Source organism: Cinclus cinclus, chromosome 3 (assembly GCF_963662255.1).
Source record: "Cinclus cinclus chromosome 3, bCinCin1.1, whole genome shotgun sequence".
NCBI lineage: Eukaryota > Metazoa > Chordata > Aves > Passeriformes > Cinclidae > Cinclus > Cinclus cinclus.
The window spans coordinates 87159357-87187309 of NC_085048.1; the positions used below are offsets into that span (position 1 = coordinate 87159357).

At 37.5% G+C, this 27953-nt stretch overlaps 1 protein-coding gene across 1 annotated transcript in view; it reads left to right on the forward strand.

The window, feature by feature from the left end:
• THADA (THADA armadillo repeat containing) overlaps positions 1-27953 on the forward strand; it is a 153776-nt gene that overhangs the window by 15688 nt on the left and 110135 nt on the right. The window contains exons 18-25 of the mRNA XM_062490364.1: positions 67-203; positions 611-769; positions 1908-2065; positions 6414-6523; positions 13638-13770; positions 16453-16566; positions 17661-17783; positions 18440-18531. Of these exons, the coding sequence (XP_062346348.1) occupies positions 67-203; positions 611-769; positions 1908-2065; positions 6414-6523; positions 13638-13770; positions 16453-16566; positions 17661-17783; positions 18440-18531 (1026 nt within the window). The remainder of the gene's footprint in view (positions 1-66; positions 204-610; positions 770-1907; positions 2066-6413; positions 6524-13637; positions 13771-16452; positions 16567-17660; positions 17784-18439; positions 18532-27953) is intronic.

A 27953-nucleotide genomic window follows, 5' to 3' on the forward strand; every position in this document is an offset into this window, starting at 1 on the left:
TGAAATATAAAATTATTTTTAATCCGTGTTGTGCTTTGGTTGTGATTTTGACTTTTTTTTCTTAAGTGACTTGACACTGGTGTCTGAATGGAAGGAAATAGTGACCAGGCTCATTCTGATGTCATACAACCTCTCTGCTGTAGTATCACCAGTAGTACAGAGCTCATCACCAGAGGGTCTTATTCCGATGGACAGTGATCCAGGTAAAGAACCAAACAGAATCCCAAAAGAATTTTTTTCAAATATGGTACTCCTGAAGGTCTCTTTGTCTTGCAGTCATTCAGAACAAGACCGAGCAGCCCTCCCTTTCAGCTTCTCATTTTATGTCATAATTTTAGGTCACTTTTAATTTCTGATAAAGTTTTCTTGACTTCTTCACTAAAAAACCCACAAACATTTGCAGACTGTGTTGTTGCATCTCTTTCAAAACAGGGGGCTGTAAATTCAGTTTTTTTTCCTTGATCGTTGTAATCGCCATAGAACCTTGTCAGGTTTTTTTTCAATGCTAATAGCTTTTTGTACTTGCACACCCGAAATGAATTACATCAGTATAAGGAACTGGAAGTAGAAGACAAAACTATCTTAAGTATTCCTCTTGTTTGATGTGCAGAAAGTGCAGGTCGCCTGCAGATGATTCTGCATGAGATACAGCCACAGGACACAAATGATTACTTCATGCAAGCAAAAATTCTGAAAGAACACTACAAAGAAGAATCTGAAAAGCTGGCTGACCAGAGGCCAATGAAAAATATTTGCATGGAAATGAGAGGTAAATCCAAGGCTATATTAGTAATTAAATCAAGGTATTTTTTTGTAGAGGAGGCATTTTATGTGGATGATCAGTTGGAAATTACTTGCTTGTGTAATGTTTCATTCAGTTCTTGCGTGTCAGAAGCCAGTTATCCATGGACATGGTTTTAAAGACTAATTCACCGTGCTTCTGGAATTTTGTGGTTAATCTCTCTTAAGTTTAAAGTAGTTATTTTGGTATTGGCCTAGACTCTTGCCTTTACTGCACTGGCCAGGTAATCTTGAACATGTTTTCTGTCAAACTTCTAATGTACTTCTTGTTGAGAAGTGTCACTGTGATTTTCTTCTCCATTGTACACGAGGCTAGTGGAGACTGTGTGTTCATGCAATACACCTTGTTGCATGAAATTACACGAGTAAAAACTTCAGTTTGAAAGATTCTGGTGGCAAAATGTTAGGTAGTATTTGTCCGTGTGAATGAATACCAGCTACAAAACTGAACCTTAGAACGATAAAGAAATTGTAAACTTTGGCATCTTTAGTGTAGGCCGGAATAAATTGATAGAGTATCCGTGCATTCTAAAATGTAATAGTTTATGCAAGCTTTTGAACTTCCTTTCCCCGGTTGCTTTTGCCCATGTTTGAAATCGTTAGGTGGGGCCGTGTGTTTTCTTCCCGGAGGACAATCGGGCTAAATAAACACGTGCAAGTGCCGCCGTGGCCACCAGGTGGCGGCAGTGCGCCAACAAACGCCGCTTCCTCCTGGGAGGCTCCCGCTGAACGTGCCGGGAGCCATGGATGGGGAAATACCAAGTTTTCCGCCTGCCCACGAAGCTCTACGTGTTGCTGTAGCTCTGTCTGCTGGTAAACGGCAATTGTCACAGAAAGACGTCTGCTCCTTAAAATAGCACTTCCCTGGTAAAATGTGAATACTACTGTTTTCCAAGTGCAAGGAAGTAAAGCAGCTGTTGAGCTGGGAAAACTAGTTAGGATCAACAAGGTTGAATTATCTTTTGGGCAGGCAAGTTTAGACATCTTTTTCATAGTTAACTGTGTTTTGTAGGACAGGTTAAGTGAAGTTTAAATTACACACCTACATCTGAGAACCTTGAATTACACTATTGCGCTTTTTTTTTTTTTTTTTTTTTTTTTTTAAGGCAAAGACGGGCAAGCGTGTGACGTCACAGCTCAAATGGTTCTTGTATGTTGCTGGAGAAGCATGAAAGAAGTGTCTCTGCTCTTAGGGACATTATGTAAACTTTTGCCTTCACAGACTACATCTGAACCTTCAGATGGGTTGATTACTGTAGAACAGGTAGGGAAGTAAATTTTATCATATAACCTCCTATTTCTCCTTGGGTGGTGGTGAGGCGAAGGCAGTTTTCAGACTTTTTTTTTCTTAAATCTGTGTTCTATTTGGGAAAAGTTGTGGGTTTTAAATTCCTTTTAGTTGCCATGGTCTAAGGGTTTTCTTTGTTATACTTGGTTATCAGTCCTGTTTTGATCCAGTGGTATTCAGAAAGCATAACTAGAGTTGAAACAGATAAGTGAAGAACTTATACATAACTAACAAACTCATTCATTCTAATTGCATTGGGTTATTTATGGTATGTCTGCTGTGTTTAGGAATACCAATGCCTGCCTGCCTGCCACCAACCCTGTTGTCTCTCTCTCAGGGTATATTGTTAGTCACTAACAGAATTGCTAAAAAATCTTCTAAACTGACTTCCTATTCAAAGTCTCTTTTGTGTAAATTTAAACTCTATGTATTGGGGTTCTGTTTAAAGCTTTTCCTTAATTAGCCTTCAGAGTCAAGAGTTCTGAAAGTCAAACACACTGACTAGTCTTAGTCCTGTCTTCCTCCTGGCCCTTGTTATAATTTGTATGTAATGTGACTGTATCTTTTTCCTCTGATTTTTTTTGATATGAGAGATCAGAAATGTTAATATGCCATCTGGGTCTCTTGCAGAACATTGAGTTCAGTGTTTGCAAGAAATTAGATTAGCACAGGCATTTATTTGGGAAATATTTTGTGTTTATTAAATTTCTGTTTTAATTGATGATCTTTTCATTTCCATATGTTTCAACAAAACCAGTTTGCATAGAAGATTGGAGTATGAAAGTCCAGCTACTTTTTAACCTCTTTTTCTTTCTAACAGAAAACCCTTACTTTAGATTTTCCTTAGATGTTAGAACTTTACATTTTTTTTAAAAAATAGTATTATGTACAGGTTTTATTTCTTATCTAGTGTTGTCGTGCCATGGAAATGTTGTTGGTGTCTTTATTCTTGCATTATCTCCAGTCCTCATGCTTTCATCTGGTGAACAGCTGTGCTTGTATTGTTGCTGGGGTCTGGAGGGCAGATGAGAGAACAGATAGACATTTCCACAATTATGTTTCTTAATCTGCACCAAATCAAAGAGGAATTGGTCTTTTAGAATGAGTCTAACTCTAATGAGTCAATTCTAACTGTAGCATCTCTGGTTTTGGAAAGCAGGCATGAAGAGGTGCTCTTTCAGAAACAATACATTATTAAGGGAGGCTAGACTCCTGTGGTCCTTGTGGGTCCCTTCCAGCTCAGGATTTTCTGTGATTCTGTAAAGATACCTTCTTTTCCTATAGGTGCCTCTTCAGCTTGTTTATGCTTGTGATGTCTCCCTGTTAAACAGAAGGCCTACATTCTCATGTGAAGAATGCTAATGGAGGAGAAGTCAGTTTGAAATTTTGATTTTCCTTAGACTTGAAAGGAAATGCACAAAGAAGAATGTGGGCATTTTCTCTGTACTTTTTGTAACTTTAGATCATTATTGTGTTTTGTACAAAAAAGGGGGGATTTAATCAGAAACGACAAAAATTGTCAGCGCCATCACTGCTGGGGCTTCAGACTTATTAAATGCTTTTCAGTGTTTTCAGCAAATAAGCAAATTGGATTTCGTTGTCCTATGCATGTAGAACTTTTCTTTCAAGTTGCCATTTTTTTCTTTGTTTTGTAACTATAGGAAGAGATTTAAGAATACAGGGAAGGAAAACTTTGAGAAACCTTGGTCAACTAGCCTTTAGCCAGGGCTAAGTAATTGTTGAGAAAAATCTAATAGCACCTCTTAGCCAGTGTGTGTCTTCTTGTTGCAAACCTTCCTCCTGTTGTACCATGCTGCACATCTAGGTCAGTAACTGTATTGAATTGTACCTTAGGAGATCAGTGCTGTCATCACTTATTCACCCAAAAGATCACAGTGAATGCTGAATTTGTTCACAGTCTTCTGATTGATTGTACCTGCTTTTTTAATGGAGCATGCAGATGGAAAGACGGTGTCTTACAGTGTTGGTGTGTGTGAGGAAATGGCACAACAGCTCTGCTTCCTGGCAGGCAGTGTGGTGCTGGGGGGCTGTTCATTGCAGCAGTAGTGCTGCCTGTTGTGCTGTGTACCTCTGGAGGAGAGGTTGGCAGGGAGGCAGCTCCTGCATGGTACTTTATTGTTGTTTGTAGGAAGTTGGGACAACATCAGGTTTGCTCTCTCCTTGTCTTTTGTATAGGAGATTTGGTTTATGTGGCAGTCATCAAAACATGAGCTATTTTACATGGTGGCCTTGCCTTTAGAAATAATTGACATAGTGCAGATTATAGCTGGAGGAATCTCTCTATTCAAATGCATATTCTATTTTTAATTTTCTATATGATCCTAAAAGTCCAGAGGTGGCAGGCTCAGGGGTCTGCCTGTTAAGAAAACCAGTATAAATAGTAAAATGTAACCACCAGGTAATATGATGACATCTAATGAAGATTGTGTTGTTTTTGTCATATGACATGCAAATCATGAATGCTTCAAGTCTGGAGGAACATTTAGCTCTTCCTCCAACTCGTGTTTATCTCACCTGGAAAGTTTTAAGACAATTTTGGGAGATGAGCTTGCCAGAGCTGCGTGCCAAACTGAAAAGAAACAGGGAGCAGAAGTAAAGATATAGTTGTCCCCTGGCTTGTATTAATCTTTTGGAACATCTTGGAAAGAATTTATATTTTGAATACCCAGATTCTTGCCCTCAGCAGCAAGTGTGGCCCTGTACATTATTGAATTAGTAAGATTCACCTATTATATTCTAAATTTTTATTATATTAAAGAACTGAGTTATGGTAGTGCTGCTTCTAGCCTGGGAGTTCAGTTTGATGCAAGCTTCTAGTCAGCATGGCTGTGGCAAGAAGCTCACAAGTATAAATAGCAAAGTTGGAAGTTACCTGACAAAAAAAATAAATTAATATGAATTCCAAAAACATAAGTGTGGTGCTGGGACAGGCTGGTAAATTGATTTGCATGTGTATGGATTTCTTGATTTGGTTTTGTTTAAATACCTGGAGAATTGCCCTGTCCGTGCGTCAGTTCCGTGTGAATAAAGGGCACTTACTCCTCCTTTTTGGAGTAGAAGGCTGAAATGAAACCCCGTGGTTACCTTAAAATCCACTCAGAAATAACCTTTTTAGCTTGAATATCTCCAGTTATTGTGTGTTTCATGTTAGGTGGGTTTTAGCTGCAGGAAATAATATGTAGACTGTCTCAGATTTTTTAAAACTATTGCAGTGTCATTGCTTGGGTGATACAAATTACTTAAGGAGGTTGAAAAACCATAAAGGTAGATATGACATTAACTTCCCTGATAACTTAATTACTTGTCAGACTATTAAAGTACTAGAGCGATTGTATAAGTAACAGAACAAGCAGAACTTCATAAGCAAGTTGATGTGATTTTATGCATAATTTTATATAAAAGGTTTAAAAAAACTTTTTCTGGAGAACTTCTAGGAAAAACGCCTGAAGTAAATTTTGCATAAAGTTATTAAGTATGTGCTATATGCATTTTAAACAAATTAAGTGGGAAATTTGATGTAGACCTTGAAAGCTGATGAGAAAAATAAAAAACCCAACAAATAAGACAGCCTGTGATTCATGGAATGAGATTGTGTGTATCTGTAAACTTCCAGACATATTTAAAAGCTTTTTATTTTTATAGAGCTCTAACTACAAGTGAAAGTTTAGTCATCACATTTACAGTTTTTGTGCTTTTAAAAATGGCTCACATTACTACAGAATCGTCTTCATTTTAAAATTGTTTCTTATCGTCAACAGCAATTATGCAGAATTCTGGAATGTTAGAAATTTGGATTTATCTATGTATTGCCTAATCTAATGTAGATTTGTTTCCCTCAGTACAGTTTCTGGAGTTTGAATTTCATATCTTACATATTTTTTAGATTATTTTTCTGCTGTTTTGCTTTAGTTGCATTTTCTTTGGGGTTTTAGGCAAGAGTGTATGTGAACAAGAAGGATTCTGCATTTGTTTCCCCTGAATATCAGAGTTGTCCCTTCCTTCTCTTAAAACCTGAGTATGCCCATCACAGACGAGTAACCAATTTCATGTCCTTTATATTTTTGGACTTCTAAAAAGACTATAGAACTACCACCCTAATGTAAAAAAATGAGTATAATATTTGTTATCATTAAAATAAGTAGTTGTTTATTATAGGACTTCTGGTTGCCTTTTGCTTGTACCAGTGACCCTTCCAACCAGGGGAGGATTGCTGCTTTGAACTGCAAAGTATTTTGCATGTATAAATAAATTATATATATGTAATTTCAAATGGCTAAGTAACTTTTTATTTTCTTCTTTTTAGGTTAAAAATATTGGTGATTACTTTAAACATCATCTGCTGCAATCGAGGCACAGGGGTGCTTTTGAATTGGCATATGCTGGCTTCGTGCAACTTACAGAAATGCTTTCCAGGTAGTAGATGGGCAACTTACTGTGTTTTTAATACAAGTTTTACCAAATTTTGGCATCGATCCTGAAGCTGGCTGTGCAGGCACATCCTTGCTTTCATGTGGATTTAAGTTTGGTGTAGGCATGATTATGACAGTTACATGATGTCTGTGACTTGGACTGCAATATTTATGGTTAGAGATGGTGCTTATGCATTGAAAAATGATACAGACATATAGTGCTTGCTGCATTTTTCTTAATTTCTGGCATGTTAGTTTCCGGAAACTTTTTTCTTGGGAAAAGGAGGAGTGTAGAATTCTTCCATCTCGCTCCCCTTTTCTGGTCCTTTATGAAAATGGACTGCCAGACTTTTTTTGCTTTAGTCAGGACATTTTCTTGGAAACTTCTATTACCTGTCAGTGAGTTGGTTACTGTGACATTTGAAATACTACCTGGCAGTGCATCACAGGGTGTGATATGCACTCTGGCTTTTTTCTTTCCCCTTGTAACTTTATAGTTTCCTAGAAGAACTAAATTAACAGAATTGTCTTGAGGGTCTGCGCAAGATCATTGGAATTTCGATTACATGCTTAGCTGCTGATTTCAAGTGCTGGTTGCGTTTCTTTTTGGTGTACAGTGTTTATATCCATCCATGCTTAAATAAGACAAATGAAAATTTCTACTGACTAGGTAGAGTTTATTGGGTTTTTTAATATGAAAGACTAGTCAGATTTTCAATTTGAAGTACCTGTGTTTTCACACCAATGCCAGGTTAAGTAACCAGTGTTCCCCTTTCACCCCATATCGGCCAGTTTGAGGTGCAGATCTGTTTCTTCTTTATTTCATACTGGAAACAGTTTTGGTGCTTTTAGTACAGACTTGGCTGGCTGGTCAGGTTCACTATGTCTCCCCTCCGAAAATTTTCCCCACAGAACTGAGGCTTGGTCTCTGCCACAACATGCTGGATGAGGTTGCTGCATCTGTGTACCAGCACTGCTGTACAGGAATGGTATTTGACACGTGGTGGTCTTCATTCTGTGTGCCAGTGGGATGTTAAACTGCATGCCACGATTCTCTTGGTGATCTCTCTCTCCAAGCTGCATTATTTTTCTTTCAGGTGATAGCAATCTGAGGGACTTGAAATCGGCCTGAGGAGTTTGTTGAGCACTCACACAACCTTGCTTTATACTTGGTTGTTTACTCCAAAAGAAAAGCAAGAAACTTACTGCTTATCTTTTTGCCTGTCCATATGTTTTCTGTATACTTGTTCAGATTTTGGGGTGTTCTTCTATTCCGTGAAAACTTGGTTCAGGAAGTTCTAAGATGATGTAAATTTTCTCCCATCAGCGTGAAGAGGGAGTCTGGTCATCAGAGTACAGTTTACAAAAGTCAGAATACAGTTTAAAAAAAAAACCAAACAACCCACAAACAGACCTTTTACTACCACAAATCTGTTTGAGAGGAGAAAGGAGGTAGTCCAAACAGGTATAGCCCCACTGGTCTGATCTCGGTCAATATGCAGGGCTGTCTTGTAGCAAAGGTGAAGTAAAAAGCAGGAAATAATGGAAAACATACAAAACATGCAGTCACTTTATAGCAGACTCGCTGTTCTTCTTTGATTTTTCACTTTTTAAATTTATTTTAAAAGCTGAGGCAAATAGAGTAGAGCAAATCTACCCAGACTCTGGAAAAGTTGCTGATGTGTTTGTTGCCTCTCCTGCTTTCTGCTATTGTTTTTTATGAAGCACAATCTACTTAACAGCAGTCTTATGTTAGGCTGAAAAATGAAGTGCCAAGCTCAGTAGAACTCTGCTTGCCTGAAAATTATTCAAACATTAAATGATATGTATGTATCATCTAAAACAAAAGCCCTCCAAAATTAAGGAACTTTCCTCTTCTGAATTAGCAGTTGTCCATTACAATTTTTTTGGTTATCCTTACTGCCTAACATTTTTAAAGTGATTTCAAGTAGAGCAAGTGTTCCTTTGGGAAAAGAGATTTGTAAGAACTAGAGAGCAGCTCTGTGGATGTACATTTGTTTCAACGAATGACAATATTTTCCAGGAACTACAGGTCTCAAGGCTTATATTTGTATTTAAAACAAAGGAGAAAGGAGACTGATACCAGAACAGGAAATGATTCTTTGATTTGGTACTCCTGGGATATGAGGAGTATTTTGAGACTCTCCTCCAGAAGGGGTGAATTAAGTCTCATGAATGCAGCTGCCTTGCAGGTCTGTTGATTGTCATGGAGTCTTTCCATGTTCCCTGCTGTAGCTGGGGGCTCCATTCTGCAAGTGAACCTCAACTGGCCTACTTCTCTCCATAGCTGAGAGGCTCATGGGCAGTCTTGAAGCATGTGTGTTAGAATCTCTATTAATTTGCTGCTCTGTCCACAAATACTAGAAGAGAAAGCTTTTGTCTGGGGGAGCTCATAGTAATATGAAGTTTTAGCATGATATCTTACTGAACTGCATTGATCTCAAGATGTGCAGAAGCATCCCTGACACTTGAATTTGTTCTTTCTGTAAAACATAGTGAAAAATCTCTCACTAGGACTGTGCCAGATCCTTTCCCCATTTATGAATCATTTCAGTTGAATATAGTCCTTCACTTATTTATAGCCAAGCACTTTTTCAAAACTTCATGATGCAGTGTCTTTTATCTGAGCTTTTTTTTAGCTGTACAACCCTTAAACACCAATCTTTATAAGAACCAAGAGCAGATTTTTTTCTAGACAGAATGATGGTATTCAGACCTGTTTGGTTAGTGGTGAAAGAAAAGTATTTCCTCTGCAGAGATTGCTTACAAACCTGATGAAATTGATTCGTCTTGAAATTTGGATGTAAATTGCTGAGTCTGCTCTAATATGCAGGTTACCATTCTTGTGTTTCCTTGTTGATACTCCTTCTGGGAGTGTAGTGCTCCCTTTGTCATGCCTGCTAAATGTTGCCTGCAGCTGCACCTTCAGAAAAACCATACAGTTACATAACAAGCAACATTCATATCAGTGAAATAAGCAATGTGTTTTTAAAAAGATTATTTCCTGTCAAATGCCTGGAGAAATTAAAAATGCTCATTTGGTCTGATAACATGGTGGTTCAGGAAAGTCAGAAATCTGTTTTAAACTTGAAAACTTGAATCTCCTGTAGTCCTTACTACTCAAGCAATTTCTTGGTCCCAAATAACATTTTGCCTGCTTTGCATTTCTTTTATTCAGTGATCTCTTTGCTGAGAGATCAGGTAGATTTCTGGAAATCTGAAATGGTGTTGCATAGCACACTTTAAAAAAAGCACACGTTAGTGCTTTGTTTCACTAAAGTTGCAGAATGCAAGGGTAAGGTTTGGGAAGAGTAATGTCATGCAGTGCAACGTGTTTACTTAAGGATAATTTATTTTGAACACTTTAAAATGTTTGATTGGAACTTAAACATGGTGAGCACTATTTTAGGGGATGCAGTAAATGTTAAATTACATTAAAACTGTAATTTACTAAAAGAAAAATATAAAAAACATGAGTGTTTAAAATTAAAAGATTAAAAATATTTAATCTGTCAGTATCAGTGAAAATTATTTATCTGTACCTAATCAGTGTCTGATTTTCTCTAATATTTCCTTTGGGGAACTGGGAATCGACCCCTGGTAATCCTTTGCAGTAAACTCTGCTTCTGTCTCATTTTGTTGCTCTGCAGTGACTGTAACTCTTTGCTTTCCCAGCCTGTTATGATCTGCCAGGAAGGCTTGTAAAATGGGAATATCATTTAATGGACTTTCTAGTGAAACTTACCAAAATTGTAAATAACTTTTCAGCAAAAGTGTAATCACAGATGTGAAGGAAAGAGAAAGAAAGTGGGGGAGAAAAACTGTTCTTATAAAATGAGATACTTGCAGTGTTAGGAAATGCATGACATAAGGAAGTATGAGATACAAAGTGAAGGCGCTGCTCAAGTTGATGATGTGTTAATTTTTAACACTGTTCATATTTCCCCTCCCATTTCTTTTCCTGCTTGGTGTGAGAGAGACATGGGGTAATGATACTGTCTTTCTGAAATTTTGAAGCCACCTAAGGTTCCCTCTGCTCTGCTTTACTGTTAGAGAGCCTCAAACCCTTCTCAATGCACCTCTATAATCTGGAAAGTTTTGTTTCGTGTAGAGCAGATGCTATGAAAAGGAAGATGCAAGTGGAAGGACTTAATAGTTTCAGAGAAGTTGTTCTTAAAAGCAGACTTAGAACTTGAATAGTAATGTGGTTTTGAGGTTAGATTATGGTCTGAGAAGCACCAGGGTCAGTATTGTGTCTATAAAAAATTGGAATCATATTACTTATGTGAAAAAGAATAATACTGCAGGCCTGTTGAGAGAGAAAAAAGTGATGAAAGAAACCCACTTTTTCCCTAGATAGGAACTGCTTACAGTGAGTGGAAGCTCTAAATTCTATATATATACACATATAGAAGAATGCTTCTGGTCATGTGATGTTTATGCCTCAAGGCACTGGCATCCACGAAGGCCAGATTCAAGATTGATGCATTGTTAACACACCATTTATTTGAGATAGGAGAAAATACAAATCTATGACTTGGGAAGAAGAATTTAGCTTTAATTTAGGATTGTCAGGCTTTTGTACTCATTGATACTGACCACAGGAAGGGTTTGGGACATGTATGAAATTGTGTTAACTGACGGATGAACAGACAGAAGATTGTGGATTGCACGTAATGCACTGCATCTTAAGTAATTTGTGTATTGACTTACTGTGTTACATTTTCATTATCATCAGTATTTGTTTGATCTGCTAGAAATCATTACTATTTCATTCTGGAAAATGACACTTGATCTTGAAGCTTTAATTTTTTTATTGTAAAGCTTCGTTATTCTCAAAATTTAGGGCCACCTGCTTCTTATGACAATATTCTTCTTGCCAGACCACAGGGAGACAGAGCTGCCAAATGGAAGGGAGTAGTCATCTCCATTGCAAAGTCAATAGTCTCTAATATTTCTAACGCTGTAGCAGTAACTCTTTCACCTTCTAATAAATAAAAGTGCATTTGTGGGTGACTGAACAAGGTAGAATTACTTGTGGCAAGATCAAAGCAATGTGGCTTTAAGGGAGTCTGTAGTTTATTTGGCTTCAGTATGTTTATCCTCTTTCTGCTAATACTGAGAGGAGAAAAATCCATCAGTTTACTTAAGAATGAAATATTCAGTGTGCTACATAGCAACTTCTAAATATTTCCTTAATGTTTTACTTTGTGCTCCTCTGCATCCCAGCAGATGTAGGTATTTCTCATGGAGTGTTCATGCTAATACTAAGATAACATAGTGAAGAGAGATGAGCACTGTTCTCTGCACGATTGAATGGAGACATGTAAATTTTGCTTAGCTAGGGAGGTAAGACCAGGTGCCTCCATGATCAGAAGGAACAGATTTTGCAGAATGTGTTGATATGGATGAAGAGAATTACAAAGTAGTGTTTTAACTGCTGAGGCTCATGGGGGAGGTCTGTAAGAAGTTTTGTGTGGTCTCAGTCCCAGAGTTGTATCCTCATTGTGTACCCAAAAGTGAGCAAAGGCATCCTGAAAGTAAGCAAAGGCAAGCCACTTACCAATCAGCAAAAGAAAGAGAATAGTTAAAGAGAAGACAGCTCACTGTGAGTTTCCAGGTTAATCTGATTGCTTCTGTCTTAGGCTTGGGGCAGGAAGTGCCTTTCTTCTATGCCATAGTACGAGGTGATGTATTGCTTGTGAAGCCTAGTTCCTCTTGAGCTCTGGACTGGTGGTTTGCATTCTGACTGCCCTTTGAAAGAAGTGCTACCCTTAATAAAATAGGGAGAATGCCTGGCAGCAGTGTAGGAAATGTGGAAATCCAGCAGGAATTACTAAAGAGTAAGAAGTGTCCCGTGTCTTGTGCTGACTTGTCTGGCACTTGTCACTTCAGGTTTCTGCATTACTTATTTTCTTTTCATTTTGTAGAAGAAGGAAAGGAGAGTTTCACTACAGATTAAAGCCTCATTTATTGTTTGCAATCAGGTTTTTAACCTATGTAAATTCTTGCTTTAATAAGAGAAGGATGAAGAAGAGAATAGATGCAGGCCTTCCATTAGATTTTCGTTTTCACATCAGTACCTGCTGTCTTTTACTTTTTCTTTTAAATTCTTTATTTCAGTCACCCAGGTAGAAAACTTGATTGTAGTCTTACTGTAAAGTCTCACTACTTAATCACGAATTTAATTACAGTTTGTATTTTTAGGCAAGACCTGCATGGTTGAGATAATTGCAATTGTATTGTCCACAGCGATGAATTATTTCTTCTGCTCTGAATCATGTGTCAAACCAGTGTGACAGGTTTTAGTAATAATGTCCTGTTAATAGAAATTTTTGTACCAATGAATGATTCTTTTGGAACATTGACATAAGATTAATGGGCTGGTATTGCATACTGAATGTGGTACATTTCATTGAACTGAACAGCACCAGTAATTGAAGTAGATTTTTCTTTGTCCTTGGAAGTCCTTTGCTTTTAGCAATGCTGAATTTTACAACTGCAGAGAAGTATTTGATGATAGTAGAGCAATTTAGGGCCTTTGTGCAAAGTTTGACTGACTTAGTATTGAAAAGAGCAGTATATCTTGTTTTTCATTTCTTCCATTGCTCTGAGGTTTGCAGGGGTATTTACATGATGTGTACTTACTTTGAGGGGCTTCAGTTTCAGTTTGTATGGTAATAAACATTAATTTAAGTTAGTATAAGGGGCATACATCAGCTACTGTGTGGCGAAGATACGAATTTGTCAAGTGTTGCTTCTTACACAGTGGCTGATGTGCATGTCTGTCTTCTTTCTCCAGAACACGGTAATAATTTTTGGCAGAAGATAATTGTTGCAGCAATGCACAGAACCTTGTTTTCTGTTCAGTTAAGTATGTCTTGCTAGTGGCACTTATTCATATAATTGGTACTAACACTGGAAAAATGTATAATTTTGTTTAAAATCAATCTTATTTCATAATAAAAATCTGTTCACGTGCTTGGAGATGTTAAGATACAGTATAAAATACTTCTTAAGGTCGCTGAATACTTTCTTTGTCTTTGTCCTTGTTTTATTCACCTGTTCCATATCTCTGATGTATCTGTTTGATGTAGATGTAACAGTGAGAGTCTGCACAAGATGCCAGAGCACTGGCTAAGCTGTGTGTTAGAAGAAATCAAATCTTGTGATCCTTCTTCCACCCTGTGTGCAACCAGACGGAGTGCAGGAATTCCATTCTACATACAGGTACCAACTAATGTCACTGCCTCTGATTTAAATGTATTCTCCAGAAAAGGCATTTAAAAAAAAAAGAAATTTCGTATTTATTTTTCCCCTTTCAACATCTTTGATCAAACAGTTGTTTGGTTTCTTTTTATACAGACTTTGATTGCCTTTGTGCAACCAATAAGCTGTTTGTATGTTTGGCACCTCAGTTCTGTTGACTCCTGAGATTTTGGGCTTGTAGTAAATTTCAGTGGCATTTCTAAAGACCATGTTTAGGCTTTGTGTTTACAACTGTAATGATTCTGACAAATTCATAGGTTAATTCACATATCAAGTAAGGCTTTGTTAACTGTGTAACTATGTGCTACTTCAGTGCAAAGCAGCAGAGAGGTAACATATGAACAAACCTTCACAGAATTGTAAAATGGTGGCCTGTTAAATACTGCAGAGAACTTGGGAAGGTCACTCAACAGCAATAAAGCACAAGTAATAGTTTCACACTAACTGGTGTTGACTGGCAGTCTCAAGTACAATGAAGGAATAGATTCCTGAAGACTTCTATCTGTGAACATGGGGCCATGCCTCCACGTTCTTTCCACTCCCTGTGCTACCTTCAGCTCCATTAATCCCAGCCTCTCTGGCTTCTGCCAAGTTCAGAACTCATGGTGGGATGGAAGTGTTTTGTCTCTGCTGGAGGCGTCACCTCTGGCTGAGTGCTCCATATTGGTATGCAGCAGCTCATCTACATCCTTGTGGGGTCAGTCACTGCAGACTTGGTTTTGCAGGTTACATTTCACTTATTTTCATTCCTTTGTTCCTTAAAGCAGACATATTTGCTTTCCCCTAAGTTAACCTCCATGATCTTGATTTTCAACCAGTTTTCTAAGACAGGAGTCCAAGAGATAGCTGTATGATTTGTAACTTTCTCCACTCTCTGAAGTACAGTCTCAAGCACGTTCCAAGGATCTGAGGGACTGCTGGGAGCAAGCTCTCCCTGCCAGAATAATTCATCTTGCTTGTTTTCCACTCCGAGTTTGCCCTGAGAAAGTTGAGGCAGCTGGCTTCTGTCTGACCTCTTCTGTCACTCACAGCCTGCTCCTGGCTTTGCTAGATGTGTGTGCAAGGCAGCAGAGAACAGAAGTAGGGCACTGGTTTTAGAGACATTTTTCCTGCTCACTTTTAGCAGTTAAATATCATTCTAAGAGTGGATTGTTTGCCGAAGGAATTTGGTGATTCCATGTTTTCTGGTTTCCCCATTCACACCACACAGTTTGAATCTGGTGGACATTTATCTAGTTTTCATCTTGACTATGTGGGGAAAAAAACCCCATGTTTGAATCATGAAGTTTTTTATATAAAAATTAGGTTACTGTAAGGACTCAGTGATATCCCACGGCAGAAAGCGTGTAGTCTGCAGTTGGCCTACTGACTCCATAGGGTAAAGCTGTGGATAAAAAGGTCAGAGGCTTCTTTTTTGACAGCTCTGGAAGACTGCCAAGTCTAGTCATTTAGCAGGAAAGTTTGAAATTAACATTGGGATTAGTCTGAAATAAACTATTTACAAATTGTAATTTTATAGTAAAGAGAGGTGGTAGTGTTCTTTGGCAGTAGTTTTGAATGTGTCTGTAGACTCAGTAAAATGAATTGAACCTTCAATGCCATGTGGCATTTAGATAATAAAAATACAAGCTGCAATGTGTAACCTAACAGTAGTAAAAGAAGGCTATTTTATTAATGTATTGTGGTCTCTTTTCTATTTTCATCCTGTGATGTGTTCTTGTTAACCTAAAATACAACTATTTTAATGAGAATATGTAATTTTTAAGGTTATAACCATTCCATGACCCCTTTAAAATAGGAATGTTATTACTGAATAGTGCGAAGTTGCAGCTCCAGCTAGTGAGTGGGAAGATAAGATTTTCAGCTTTAATATTTTGAAATTTTAGTCTTCAGGTCATTCTCCTCTCTTTTATGCTTCATGAGCACCTTTTTATTTTTTCCCTGCCTGCCCTCTCTGTTCCTCCTATCATTGAAGATACTGATAAACTAACAGAAACTACCCCTGGGTTTCTGCCTAAACTTTGTAATTCATTTGGTTCTTACTGATGCTGAACAGACTCTAGGTCCCAAAGCACAAATGGATGATAATCTTTTATTGTTAATAAATGATTATGATTATCCCTTTGTACTAACTTGGAAAAATTCAACAAGAGCTACGAGATAAAGAAAGACTGTTCTAAATTCAGTCCTGAATTTTAGAGAACTAATTAGAGTATTTTCATCTCAGCTGAATGTCCTGTCCACTGAAATACTGTTTGGAGATGGATGCATCTCTTCCCTTTTTTCAAAAATTTGCTGCTTGTTTTATCCTGTGTTGCAAACCAGAATTTAATTCTTTGGCCAGCCCTTGTCATCTCAAATAGGTGTTATAACCTTAAAATAGCAAGCTATACTAGGAAGTGTGAGTATGTATAGTTCAGCAGATAGTTTTGCTGTCCAAAATGTTATGATTTTTATACTGAGAAGCTTTAAACAATGCTGAGTTGAAACTGAGACTTCATTTTTTACCAATTTTTCTTAGTCCTTCTTTATGGTCAGGAGCTAGGCTGTGATATGGTAAATACAGGAATGGGTGAAGAACTGGTAGCACAGCAAAATGGCTAGAAATACCTGATTTTTAATTTTTTTTTCTCCTTTCTATAGGCTTTGTTGGCATCAGAACCAAAGAAGAGCAAAACTGATTTGCTGAAAAGGACAATGAAAGAATTGATATCTCTGGCTGCACCTTTGAATGAATCTCTAAGTGTAATTCCACAGGTAAAATTCAACATCTCATCAAAAGGCAAATGTCAAAAGTGTGTTTACACTATTTCAAACACTTAAGGAAAGCATGTGGTTTTTCATGAGAATATTCTGTTCTTAGTATCTATGGCTGAATTTTAAAATGTGTTTGCATGTGCAGAGGTTATGAAGTTACTGTAAAACATATTAAAAATGGATTGAGCATAATTCCATAGTTGTTTTTTTTTCCTAGTACAGCAAATGAAGTCATATATGAGCAATTTACTGCCTAGAGTATATTTCTAAACAGATAGATAAGTAACTTCCTTTTTACAAGTTTGTAAATGAACAAGCAAGCTTTGCTTACATTGAAAGTAAATAAGTGAGTTATTTATGCATGAATCATAGTAAAACGCTACATGAAAACTGATTTTAGTAACTCCTAAAACTTAAGTACTTGCATTTGGAATACTAAAATAACTTGCTTTAAAGGCAAGACCTTTATCTTCAAAATGTTATAATTTAATTTCTGTCTGTTTCGAAGTGCAAGCCATAATTTGTTTGCAATACGCAGCGGGATGTCCTAATGACTCTGCCAGATTTTCTGCTGGTATAAATTTACGTAGCCTTGTCAAAGTCTATGAAGCTACATGTATTACTACCTTCCCTTACAGAGGGTAGAGAAGCATCAGAAAATGCTCCACATGGTAAAGTGAGCCTGGCTGTCAGTTTTAGCTTAATATTGCCCTCCTGTGAGTTGTAGTTTATTTTTTCTCACAGTATCTACAGTGTGTCAAGAATGTTGGAAAAGATGATTCTGAACTTCAAAAGTTATTTTTATAGCCATAATAAGCAAAGGATAAAAGAATGTTGGCCTTCACTTGCAGTGCCTGGACTATAGTTGTTGGAGGAATATATTTTTAAACTAACTGTTATTAACAGTGTTTACTGCAGCACTATTTTAATGCATTTCTGAGCAGCAGTGTTTCTTGTTTTTAATATGAAAATTATGTGCTGTGTGTATATAGATTGTTTTTGCTTTGCATGTTCACTGTTGTGATTACATAAACTAAATTTATTATATTTGCTGATGAATTTATATTTTTCATATATTTCTTCTCCCACCACAGGTTCATGCTTTAAATATCCTCCGGGCACTGTACAGGGATACACGTTTAGGTGAAAACATTATGCCTTATGTTGCAGATGGAATAAAAGCATCAATTCTAGGGTTTATGTCACCTGTTTGGGCAGTAAGTTAATTCTTAGTTCTGCTTCTCTAGTTTAACAGAATACAGAGTGGTCCTGTTCAGTGAAGCTTCAATCATGTCTATAAATGGCAGTACCAAAATTTCTGGAATGTAATATTTTAAGGTACAGTAAAAAATAATGTAGACCTGCAAAAAAGTCATAATTTTGGTCTTTTTTTCTGTTTTAATTTTTCTTAAAGTGAAGTACAGCTATCCACAAAAACTCGGGACAAAGGTTACCTTCCTTCTAGGTTAAAGTCTCTCTGGCTGTTAAATTTTGAATCAGTGCACTTGGCTAGTAAGAAGTTATTTGCATTTATTCTGGCTGTTACTTTGCTCTTGAATTAAAGATCCCCTATGACATATTCAGGTAGAACACTTCATGATCTGCTGAGCATAAGGGTGAATGCTTGGAACCCCCAAAAGTCTGGATGTATTCCTTATAATAGAGATAGACATCTCCACAGAACCTGAACTTTCCAGTAGTGCCATCTTCATTGGAAGGATGCTCTGAATCAATAGTTTCCGTGTGAAGACCTGTAGCATGCTTTTTACTCAGCTCTTAGTCTTTTTGACTGTACATTAATGGCTGTATTAAAAAAAAATTGTACATTTCAAAGGGATTTTTAAAGCATAGTTCTTATTTTTTTCCCCTTTAGGTACGAAATTCATCTACGCTTCTTTTTAGTGCTCTTATTACAAGAATTTTTGGAGTTAAAAGAGGGAAAGATGAAAATTCCAAAAAAAATAGGTAAGCGTCACTCTGTATCAGTTATAAGTTTGTGAAACACGACCTTAGCCAACAGTAATTTGAAAATGTTGCTTACTTTATGGATATATTTGAATCATGGTATTACAAGAACATCTAGCTGTGCTTAAAATGTGCTGCCAAGAGGTAAGTGGTAGGGCCAAAAATATCTGCTGTTAAACACAGTGTTAATTTTTACTCATATGCAATTTCACAAGAGTGGAGTGTTGCTGAGAGGTCTTGCTACCAGTGGCTCTTCTAAAAGCCAGGGGCTGTCTCATGGTCACAAATCAGTCCTATTGCTCTTGAGAGCAAAGAGAAAGTGGTAAAAGAGAAGAGCAGTGGTTACACCTTTTCCCTTCCTTCTAGAGCAGGTCTGGAGTTAATTTCACCCCTGCTAATTTGAGATTTTCCTTTTTATTCTTTCTGCTCTAGAACACTGTCACATCTCTTTCCTCCAAGCTCTAAAAATTGCATCTTGCAGTCTTCCAAGGGATCCTGCCCTTGGATTCTCTAGTCTTGCCTCAAATCCCTTACTGTTTCACTTTACGTGAAACCAGTTCTCCTCTGACTCTTAAAGCTCCCCAGTCCTGAGCGTTCCAGTTTCTTTGCACCCTCCAGTTTCTGCACAAGGACCCCCATGTTTTCTTTGGCCTCTTCCTTTAGCTAGTTCAGCAAATGAAGCATATCCATGGCCTGTGCTCTCTAACTGAGGTTTCTGCTCTAGGAGGGATGTGAAAATAACCCTGGATGTAGAATAAACTCATTAAAAAATATGCCTGGGTAAGCCCGTGGGGCCATAGAGTGGTCACAGTATATGGATATTATGGTAACCATTTCACAAATTCCTAATGGATTTTTCGCATCTCAGGCAAGGCATGCAGTTTCTGAAAGAAGGCAATTGTTACAATTTACCTTCAGGAATTCCACCCTTTTTATAGTGGTTCCTTGCTGCTGATCCATGTAACTAATAAAATTTTCATGCATATTTTGAAAAACTAAATGTCTTGGGATGATACTGGTCTGTAATCTTTTCAGATGCTACGTAGGTGCCATTTTAGCTGTGTGAAATAATTTATTTCAGGTGTCACTTGAAAAACTTAGTTATTTTGCATGTATGAACATGAGTAAGAATACAGGTGGGAAACTGGAGGGAGATTTCCCTCCGAAAATAACTCTTTCCCCCAAAACAGTTTGAGATGTTGGCTGCTCTACTGCATGAAGTTATTCTTGTTTTGTCACATACCCAAGTCACTTTTAAATTCGTTCCTGTAACCCTCCTGAAGCCCAAGCAGAGCAATTAAAAAGTGCTTCTCATTTCTTGCCTTCCTACTTTGGTTTTATAACGGCATTTAAAGTTGCTTTTTTTCTTTGGTTTTTATATTGGGCACCTACTGAAAGAGATGGACACCCTGCTTTTTTAAGACTTCTGTCTTTGGGAAAAACTTGGCACAAACTTCTGCAGTTGTGAGGCAAACTGACTTCTCAAATGCATGCAGTGTGATGATCTGTGGAATCTGAGATTTCTCTTTGTGAAGCTGCAGAAAGTAATGCATTTGAGTGTCTGCTGGGATGGGAGATAGCAGAACGAAGGAAGGGAGTCTTATGTAGCTGAATTAAATTTGTTATTGCCAATGTTAATTTTTATGTAACTGGCCCTGTTGACTTGCTTCTCTGAAGCTTTTGTTTACAATAATTTCTCTATAGTAATTTTAACCAAAATATATTAAAGCTGGGTTGACTTTTCTTCATCTATTCATTTAGCATTTGTGCCTTGAACATTGCTTGTAATCACTTCTGCTGTTTTCCTTGTGTGCTTGTCAAAACCCTGACAAAGGGATTAGGAAGACACTTCTTAAGACAGCTCAGTGAGATACAGGAGGTGTGAAAACAGGCAGAGGTTTGATTAGTAGCTCCTGTCTCTGCAGAAGAACTCAGCAGGTGGGTGTAAGGTGGGTTGTGTTTGAGAAGAGAGAGGTCTGTGTTTCTGTGGCTTGGCACCACGAGGTGTCACCGTTGCTGCACAGCTCCCTGCAGCCTCATCCCTGGGTGCAGCTGCCCTCCGGCACTTCTCTTTGGAAGCTTTAAACTCGAGGAGAGTTTTGCTGGAACGGAATTCATATATTAAAACCAAGTAATGTTTTCCCCACTTCCAAAGCCCCGGCATTTTAGGAACTTGGATCTATAGGAGCTTTTGTGAAAGTAACCTGGGTTTAAACTGCTTGTTCTGTTGCCTTGAGGATGTTCTGTTTACTTTAAGGGACAGTTCTGTCCAGATTCTAGCTCTCCCATTAGGACCCTGCCTAGGTTTCCAGTTTACCTGATTTTAGATTAGGAGGTTAAATCTGTCCCTTTTGTGTCAGCAGGTAGTTAGGTTATTACTGGGCTATTCTGGACATCTTTCTAAAAAAAGGATGGACTTTCTGAATGGCTTCTCAAGAATAGTTCGTATGATACTGGTAGAATTGTGGTGGTTTGTGTAGATTTTCAGAAGGCAGCTTTGCTGGAACATGAAGTATTGATGCATCTTTTTAATTTTTGCATGGATGAAAAAGAAGAGTTGGAAAATTGATATGTGAAAAATGGCATCTGTGTGCAGTCTTGCAAATAGAAGAGAGAGGAGTTGTGTGAAGGCTGTTTGCAGTGGTCCATGCAACTATATGTGTTTAGCTTTCTCTTTTAGTGAAAATAAAGTTAGAACTCTTCTCTGGATTTTCTCTTTCTGAGAAAACTGTATCACAACTCCTAATGCTGCTGCATGTGTGATAGTGTCTGTATATGGGTGTATGTGTGTGTATTTGGCTAAATGATGTTCCGAATTCCAGATAATTTGCATTTGTAAAATGGCCCAGTTAGCACTGACTTGTAGAGGGTTTAGTTTAGATTTTATATATTTGATTTGGCCATACAGTTTTCTTAAATGCTATGATAATTTAAAATCTACCAGACTTGGAATTAAATTCTAGCCACATAAATGCGAAGTACTGAGGAAGGTTGGAAAGAAGTCTTTGCATTGTGCCATTGATACTTGGTTACAGAAAGTGTGTTCTGCACAGATACATCGTGGTGTGCTTTAGAGAAAATAGCCCTCTTCTCTGAGCCCTTCCCAGCACAGGTGTTTATGTTGGTGCAGTCAGTCATTTCATACTTGCTGTGTCTGCATCCTAGCTTGCCTGGCTAAGGTGGGATCTGCCCTCCACCCAGGCAGTGACTCAGGAGAGGGTCCCAGCTTCCAGGCACATCCTCCCTCTGGCTGCTCTGGCATCACAGAATGACATCATTTGGAAGAGAGCTGAAAGAACAGCTTGTTCCAATGCCCCTGCCATGGAAACGGACACCTCCCACTAGACCAGGTTGCTCAAAGCCCTATCCAACCTGACCTTGAACACTTTGAGGGACCAGGCATCCGTAAATTCTCTGGTCAACTTGTTCCAGTGCTTCACAGTGAAGAATTTCTTCCTAATATCTGATCTAATCCTGCCCTCTGTCAATTTAAAGCCATTCTCTCTTGTCCCATCCCTACACACCCTTATAAAAAGTTCCTCTCTAGCTCTCTTGGAGGCACCACCCTGAGGGGCCCACTGAAGGCTCGAGTGCTGTGCTTGGTTTAATGTGAATTGATTGAATAGGACTTTGGTCAGCAATGAGTTCTGTAGGCTAATGATTTTTTTGATTAAATAGCCACTTCTTTTTTTCTTGTGTAGTCAATTTGCAATATAGTTTTGTTCATTCCATGCACTTTTAAAGAAGCTGGAGTGCAGTGTGTGCTTTATAGTTCTGTTTCTTTCATGGTCATTTCTTTTTCATCTTAGTGTTGCTACAGATTGCGAATCATATAAAACAGATTTTTGCTGTAGCTGATTGTAGGCTCCAGTGTCACATGAAAAATTGGGATGTCTTGATATGAAGCTATATATATATTATGATAGTTAATGCACACCTGAAAATCAAAGTGAAAATCAGAGTAACTTGTAAGTACAGTTAACTCAAATTAATTTTGAAATGTAATTAAATTTCCTGTCATAGAGGTATTATCTTCTGTCCAAAGGAGTTACCGTAATAACAGTGGTACTTTCATATATATATATGTATATGTCAGATACCTATTTGGTCTGTAGAATAATGCTAATTAAAGTTGTAGTGTTTGTTAGTGAGCAAGACACTTGTCATCAGACATTTGATGAGTCTCCTCTTATCAAATTCTTGGTATTTCAGACTTTTTTATTTTTAAATTTCTCCCCCCTCCCCCCCCCCCATCCCAAAGGTTAAGCATGATCAGGAATTGCCTTTGGGGCAATTTGCCATTTGACTTAGAACTAGTTTCAGTCTTTAGGTTAATAAAAAAGGATCATCCTGGTTTGCCGGATTTTTTTTTTTTTTTTTTTTTTTTTTTTTTTTTTTTTTTTTTGGAATGCAAATGTTGCTGAGTCCTTAGGAAGAGTGACCAGTGGCCTCAGGTATAGGCTGGGATTAAAAGGAGTGGGAAGTTGGAATAATTCCCGACTTGGTGGAGGAGGTTTCAAGAAGGAAAAGCTTCAACTCTTGAATTATAAACCAGAGTTTTAAGCAAGGCTGAAATGGTACTGTGCAAGCTGATGATTTTTGTTTCATAACTGGTGTATATATATGTACGTATTTGCATTTTGGGAGGAGGGTTACTCCTATGTATTTATAGTGTAGTGAAGGGATAATGCATATGCAGGAAAAGACTTAGTTGTCAGCACAGATTTTCTGTGGAGTTAATACTCATCCTGCCTGGAATTTGAGTATGAATGCTGCCATGTTTTCAGTGTTGGTTTAGATCTGTTTGAAAAGAAAGAAAACTTTTCTTTCCAACTGCATATTACCTTGTCTTTATTTTCATTTATAGCTGTCAATAGTCAAACTTCAATAGAAGTTGGAATGACTTCACACTGTGGAAAGGGGAAACTTAGCTTTTTAATGACAATAAGATGAAAACTATGGAGATGTTAACCAGTTATAAAGGTGCCCTGCTGGCTCTGAGGCAGGCAACATTCATGACTGCCCTCTGCTTTCCTTGTTTTTATTGCAAGTTGAGTGTTCAGCACTTCTCAGTAAGTGGTTGCTTGCACACTTGAAGGTCACTGAGTAAAATCAAATTACCTTCTAAAAACACTTAAGTTGGTCTGGTTTTTTCTTCTAAATTGCATGCTTTTTCTTTAACATTAAGGTTTTTAAAGAACCATAAAGAATCACATTTAATGCTATGAAAAGAGGAAAACACTAGAGTGTTCTCATGCTAACCTCTCTTTTCATAACATTATCCCTAAATTAAATTAATCTGACATTATCTTCCTTTTATTTAAACTACTTTTGAGTTGTAGCTTAAAATACATAGACAGCATTGTAAGCACATGATTCCTGTTAATATCCACTCCTGGCAGGCGAACACTTCCAGTATTTCTAACTTATCGCCTGAAAAGTCTGTCTGACACCAAGGATGTTTTCTGTCTTAACAGCAAGCTTGACATTTTTAGTGGATCATACTAAGCTCTGTAGTACTTCTGGGATGGGTCAGTGTTGCCCACAGAGGATTGGCCAGTCCTGTTTTGGGGTAAGCCAAAATAAACCCCGGTGGTACTAACGTGGTCAGGCTGTAGTGGCACATCAGTGTGGTAAAACGGGATGATAGCTCTTAGGTGAGCTCCCTGCAGGGGATGCTCACAGTGATAAATGCTTGGTGCCATCGTGGAGAGGCGCCAGTGGCAGAATTTCTGTGTGCCTGCTGAGGCACAGCTCTGTGTGAGAGGATGGTGACCATGGCCATGGCTCCAGGAATGCTGAGCCTCTTGTGCTGGCTGCAGCAGGGATGCGCACGTACGGCTCGATTCACAAAACCCGCCTCACTGAGCTCTGCGCCTCTCGCACTGCGTGCTGTGCAAGGCTTGGATTGCTTCATCTTGGATCTTGTTAGTGATTCCCTAGCAGATTTTCTCTGGCAGCCTTGGCCCATTGCAGCTCTTCAGTTAAAATACTGTGTCAGTGACAGTGAGGTTTCATGAGGTGACTGAGCCATTTAAATGCCTCTGGTGCTTTTCCTCTGGCTCCTTCTGTGTCGCATGTGCAGCCTGTTCCCTCCATGCCACCTTAGTTGTTCTGGTGAATGCTTTCAAAGTACTTACTAAGGATTTGTTGTAGTACATTGCCTTGTGAAGGGGTTGTTTTTGTTAGGAAAAAAAATACCCCTTGCCCTTCTGTGTGCCAAAAATAGGCCACATTTATTTTGTTCAACTTTTTGTTTTTAATACTTTGGCCCTCTTTTTTTTATTGACTTTGACAGATTTAGAAGACTTAATCTTAGAACTGTCTCAAGAAAACATGCAAAAGTCAGGCTGACTCAGATAACCGTTATGGCTTTTGCTGATTAATAGTTCAATAACAGTATGCTTGTTTAAACATTATTTTGAACAGGCTCCATAAGTGCCTTTATAACAAGAATAATGATGATAAGGTGTTATTAACTTGGAAGTTGAAGGTAAAATTTATGAAAGTTTTGTACAGAAACAAATTGAAAACAAGCTCCTGAACAAATCTGTTTCCGTCTGTGTCATTGTTTAAATTACTCTGTTTGTTTTGCAGGTCTAAACTAAAACTCTAAAATCCCCTGTAGCAGAAAAAAGGGGCTTTTCTTCTCGAGCCTGAGGATGCTCTCTGTCTGTATAATTTCTGCTGGTTTTAGGAACACAGCATGTGTCTTTCTTCTTTTTTGATAAAATACCTTAAATCTACAGAACCATTTTTACTTCAAGGTCGTATCTTGTCTATACAGAGTCAGAAAAGCAAAATCTCACATAAATCCCAGTTACATTTCTGGGGCCTAAGGCACACTTAAATCATTGGTGTGCAAATGTGTATCTTCACAACATCCTGTTTTAAGTCAGCACCAGAAAATACAAAGATCAATGTGGTAAAATGACCTGAATGAAAACTTCACCCAGAGTAAAACATCCTAAAAATATATATACTGGTCCAAGGTAACTCTAGTTCATTCATTTGTATTAAATAAGTTAGGGGCATAATGTTAATGTTTGTTTCTACCAAGTGACTAAAATGCATTCAGTGAAACAAAAGTTAATGTAAACTAGCTGCACAAGTAGGTAATTTAGTTTCTGCTGCAATGATAAAAGTTTCAGTAGTATGAATAGAGGTAATTATTCTATTTTGATCCATGTGTATTATACATATCCCTTATTCATTAACTTCACTATGCTAAGTAAAAAGCAGCTCCTCCTCACAGAATACTCCCAGAGGGAAAGTGTGGATTATTGGAGCTGAAATTTGTGGTAAATCTGTGGTAAGAGACTAAAGATAATAGTGTTATAGGCAGTGGTTGAACAGAATTCTTGGAGATTTTCTGGAAACATATGTATATATATGTGTGTATATATATACATATATATGTGTGTGTATATATATATATGCATATCTCTTAAGTTTAGTTATATTTGTTTGTGTGCATACATTTGTATGTACATATACTCGTATGTACAGTTCAGTGTCCTAAAACAAGTTTGTTAAAAGTAATTATATGTAAAATAATTATTTAAAACTCAGTTTTAGATATAATTTTATATATATGTATATATATAAAGGTGCATTTGGCTATGTGTATCAAAGTTGAGTGGTAATTAATGTGTTGATATAGATGCCAGGTTTTATCTATGATGTTGGGTTTAAGTGCTGGTCCCATTTCTATTCTGAGCCCATTGTATGCATTCTTCTCTATCTAGCATCACAGCAAAACTGCTCTTCCAGAAGTGCTCTTCACAAGTCACTGTATTGAACTGCATGTTGCATAATTATTCCTCTTAAGTCACACTTTTCCTGATGTATTTGTTCTGTGCAGGTGCTCTTTCCATACCTGATCACACAAAGAGTGTAAGAAATAGCAAAACAAGAGGTATAAAGAAACTTGTGCTTAAGAGATCAAAGCAAACCAGACCATGCAGTCCTTTGGAAATCTTGGCTAGCTCTCTTGTAAATAAAAGTTCTTCTAAAGCAGTAGGTATTTAATTACTGTATTTGTACAGGTTTTGATTGGCGGTTCAGTTATTAACCTCATAAAAACACAGCAATGTAAACTAGTACAAATGTTTATTCTAGCACTTCTATCTGAAGGAAAATGAAAACCAAGATATAGTGGCATATTCTTAGTTCCTTTTAAGTATTTATTTTAGGTCTGTGTAGCATAAAAGAATGTTTTTTTAAGTCAGTGAACTTAAAACTATTTTGCTTACTGTTCTGGGATTTGAGTGTTTTCTAATTACTAACAAAACAAATGTTAGATTTATTGGAGGTACACAGTCACCACATCTTTATTAAAGGTCCAAATCACACATCTTTATGATGATGCTTCTTTCTCCTTCATAGTATTTTCCATTTCATGTGGGGTAAAAATGAAATCTGAATTGTTTTTTGTAATTGATTTGATGAGGTTACAGAAAAGTTGTGCCTTTTTGTCACAGAAGGGCTGTCCTGTATCATGTTAGGTCTAGAAAAACAAGTATGCAATAATCTTCTGTATCCTTGCTCTTGGGCTTATTAGCCAATGCATTACACCAGTTGTTTGTGGTTTTTTTTGTTTGTTTGTTTGTTTTGTTTTGGTTTTTTTCCTGCAGTTGTTTTTTCCAGGCTTCATTGTGGCCTCCCACAAAATTACATGGCCATTTTGCCTTCTATGGCAGCACTAAAACTATCCTTTGCGTGTCAAATATTTTATTGAAAGCAGTTTGTCATGAGTCCTGAGACAATATGTGATTTCAGGAATTTAACTCTTAGGCATATTCTTTAAAACAAAATAATCTGAGGCAAATTAAAATTTCTATGTAATCTCTATTTCTAAAAGAATTCACCTGCTGCTGTTGTCTCTGTCTCTTAGTAATAATAGTGATGGTTCTCTGGTGGCCATCCAGAGGGACTGATAACCAAGAGCTTTCATAAATATATACTACTTCTGAAATAAAATTTGAAGTGATTATTCTTATTTCTACATCAAGCTATTATTTTAAAGTAATAGTTTGTACTGAATTAAAGACTAAGTTGCTAAATTAATAAAAATTGTTAAATCTCAGTAATTTTGTTCTGAGCAGGATCTATTGTTTACTGTACTTTCAGTGGCTTGTGATAGCCAGCAAATGCAGGAAGACAAGAAAAACATTGATCTTTTAAGAAGGCAATACTAAAACTGCTGGCAGAGTGGGAAGTAGCTAAGTGGAGCCATACAAACTGTAAAGGGATCTCTTAGTTCTGTTTCCTTGAGTCCCATGAAGAGTATGACTGCTAGCAACACTGCATCATGTCTGTGGTGTTTTTGGATGAGTTCAAACCTCCAAAGTTTCACGGACATTTCATAGCTATTCTGAGTAACAGTGCTTCATTTCCCTTGCCCAAGTTAAAACTTTCCA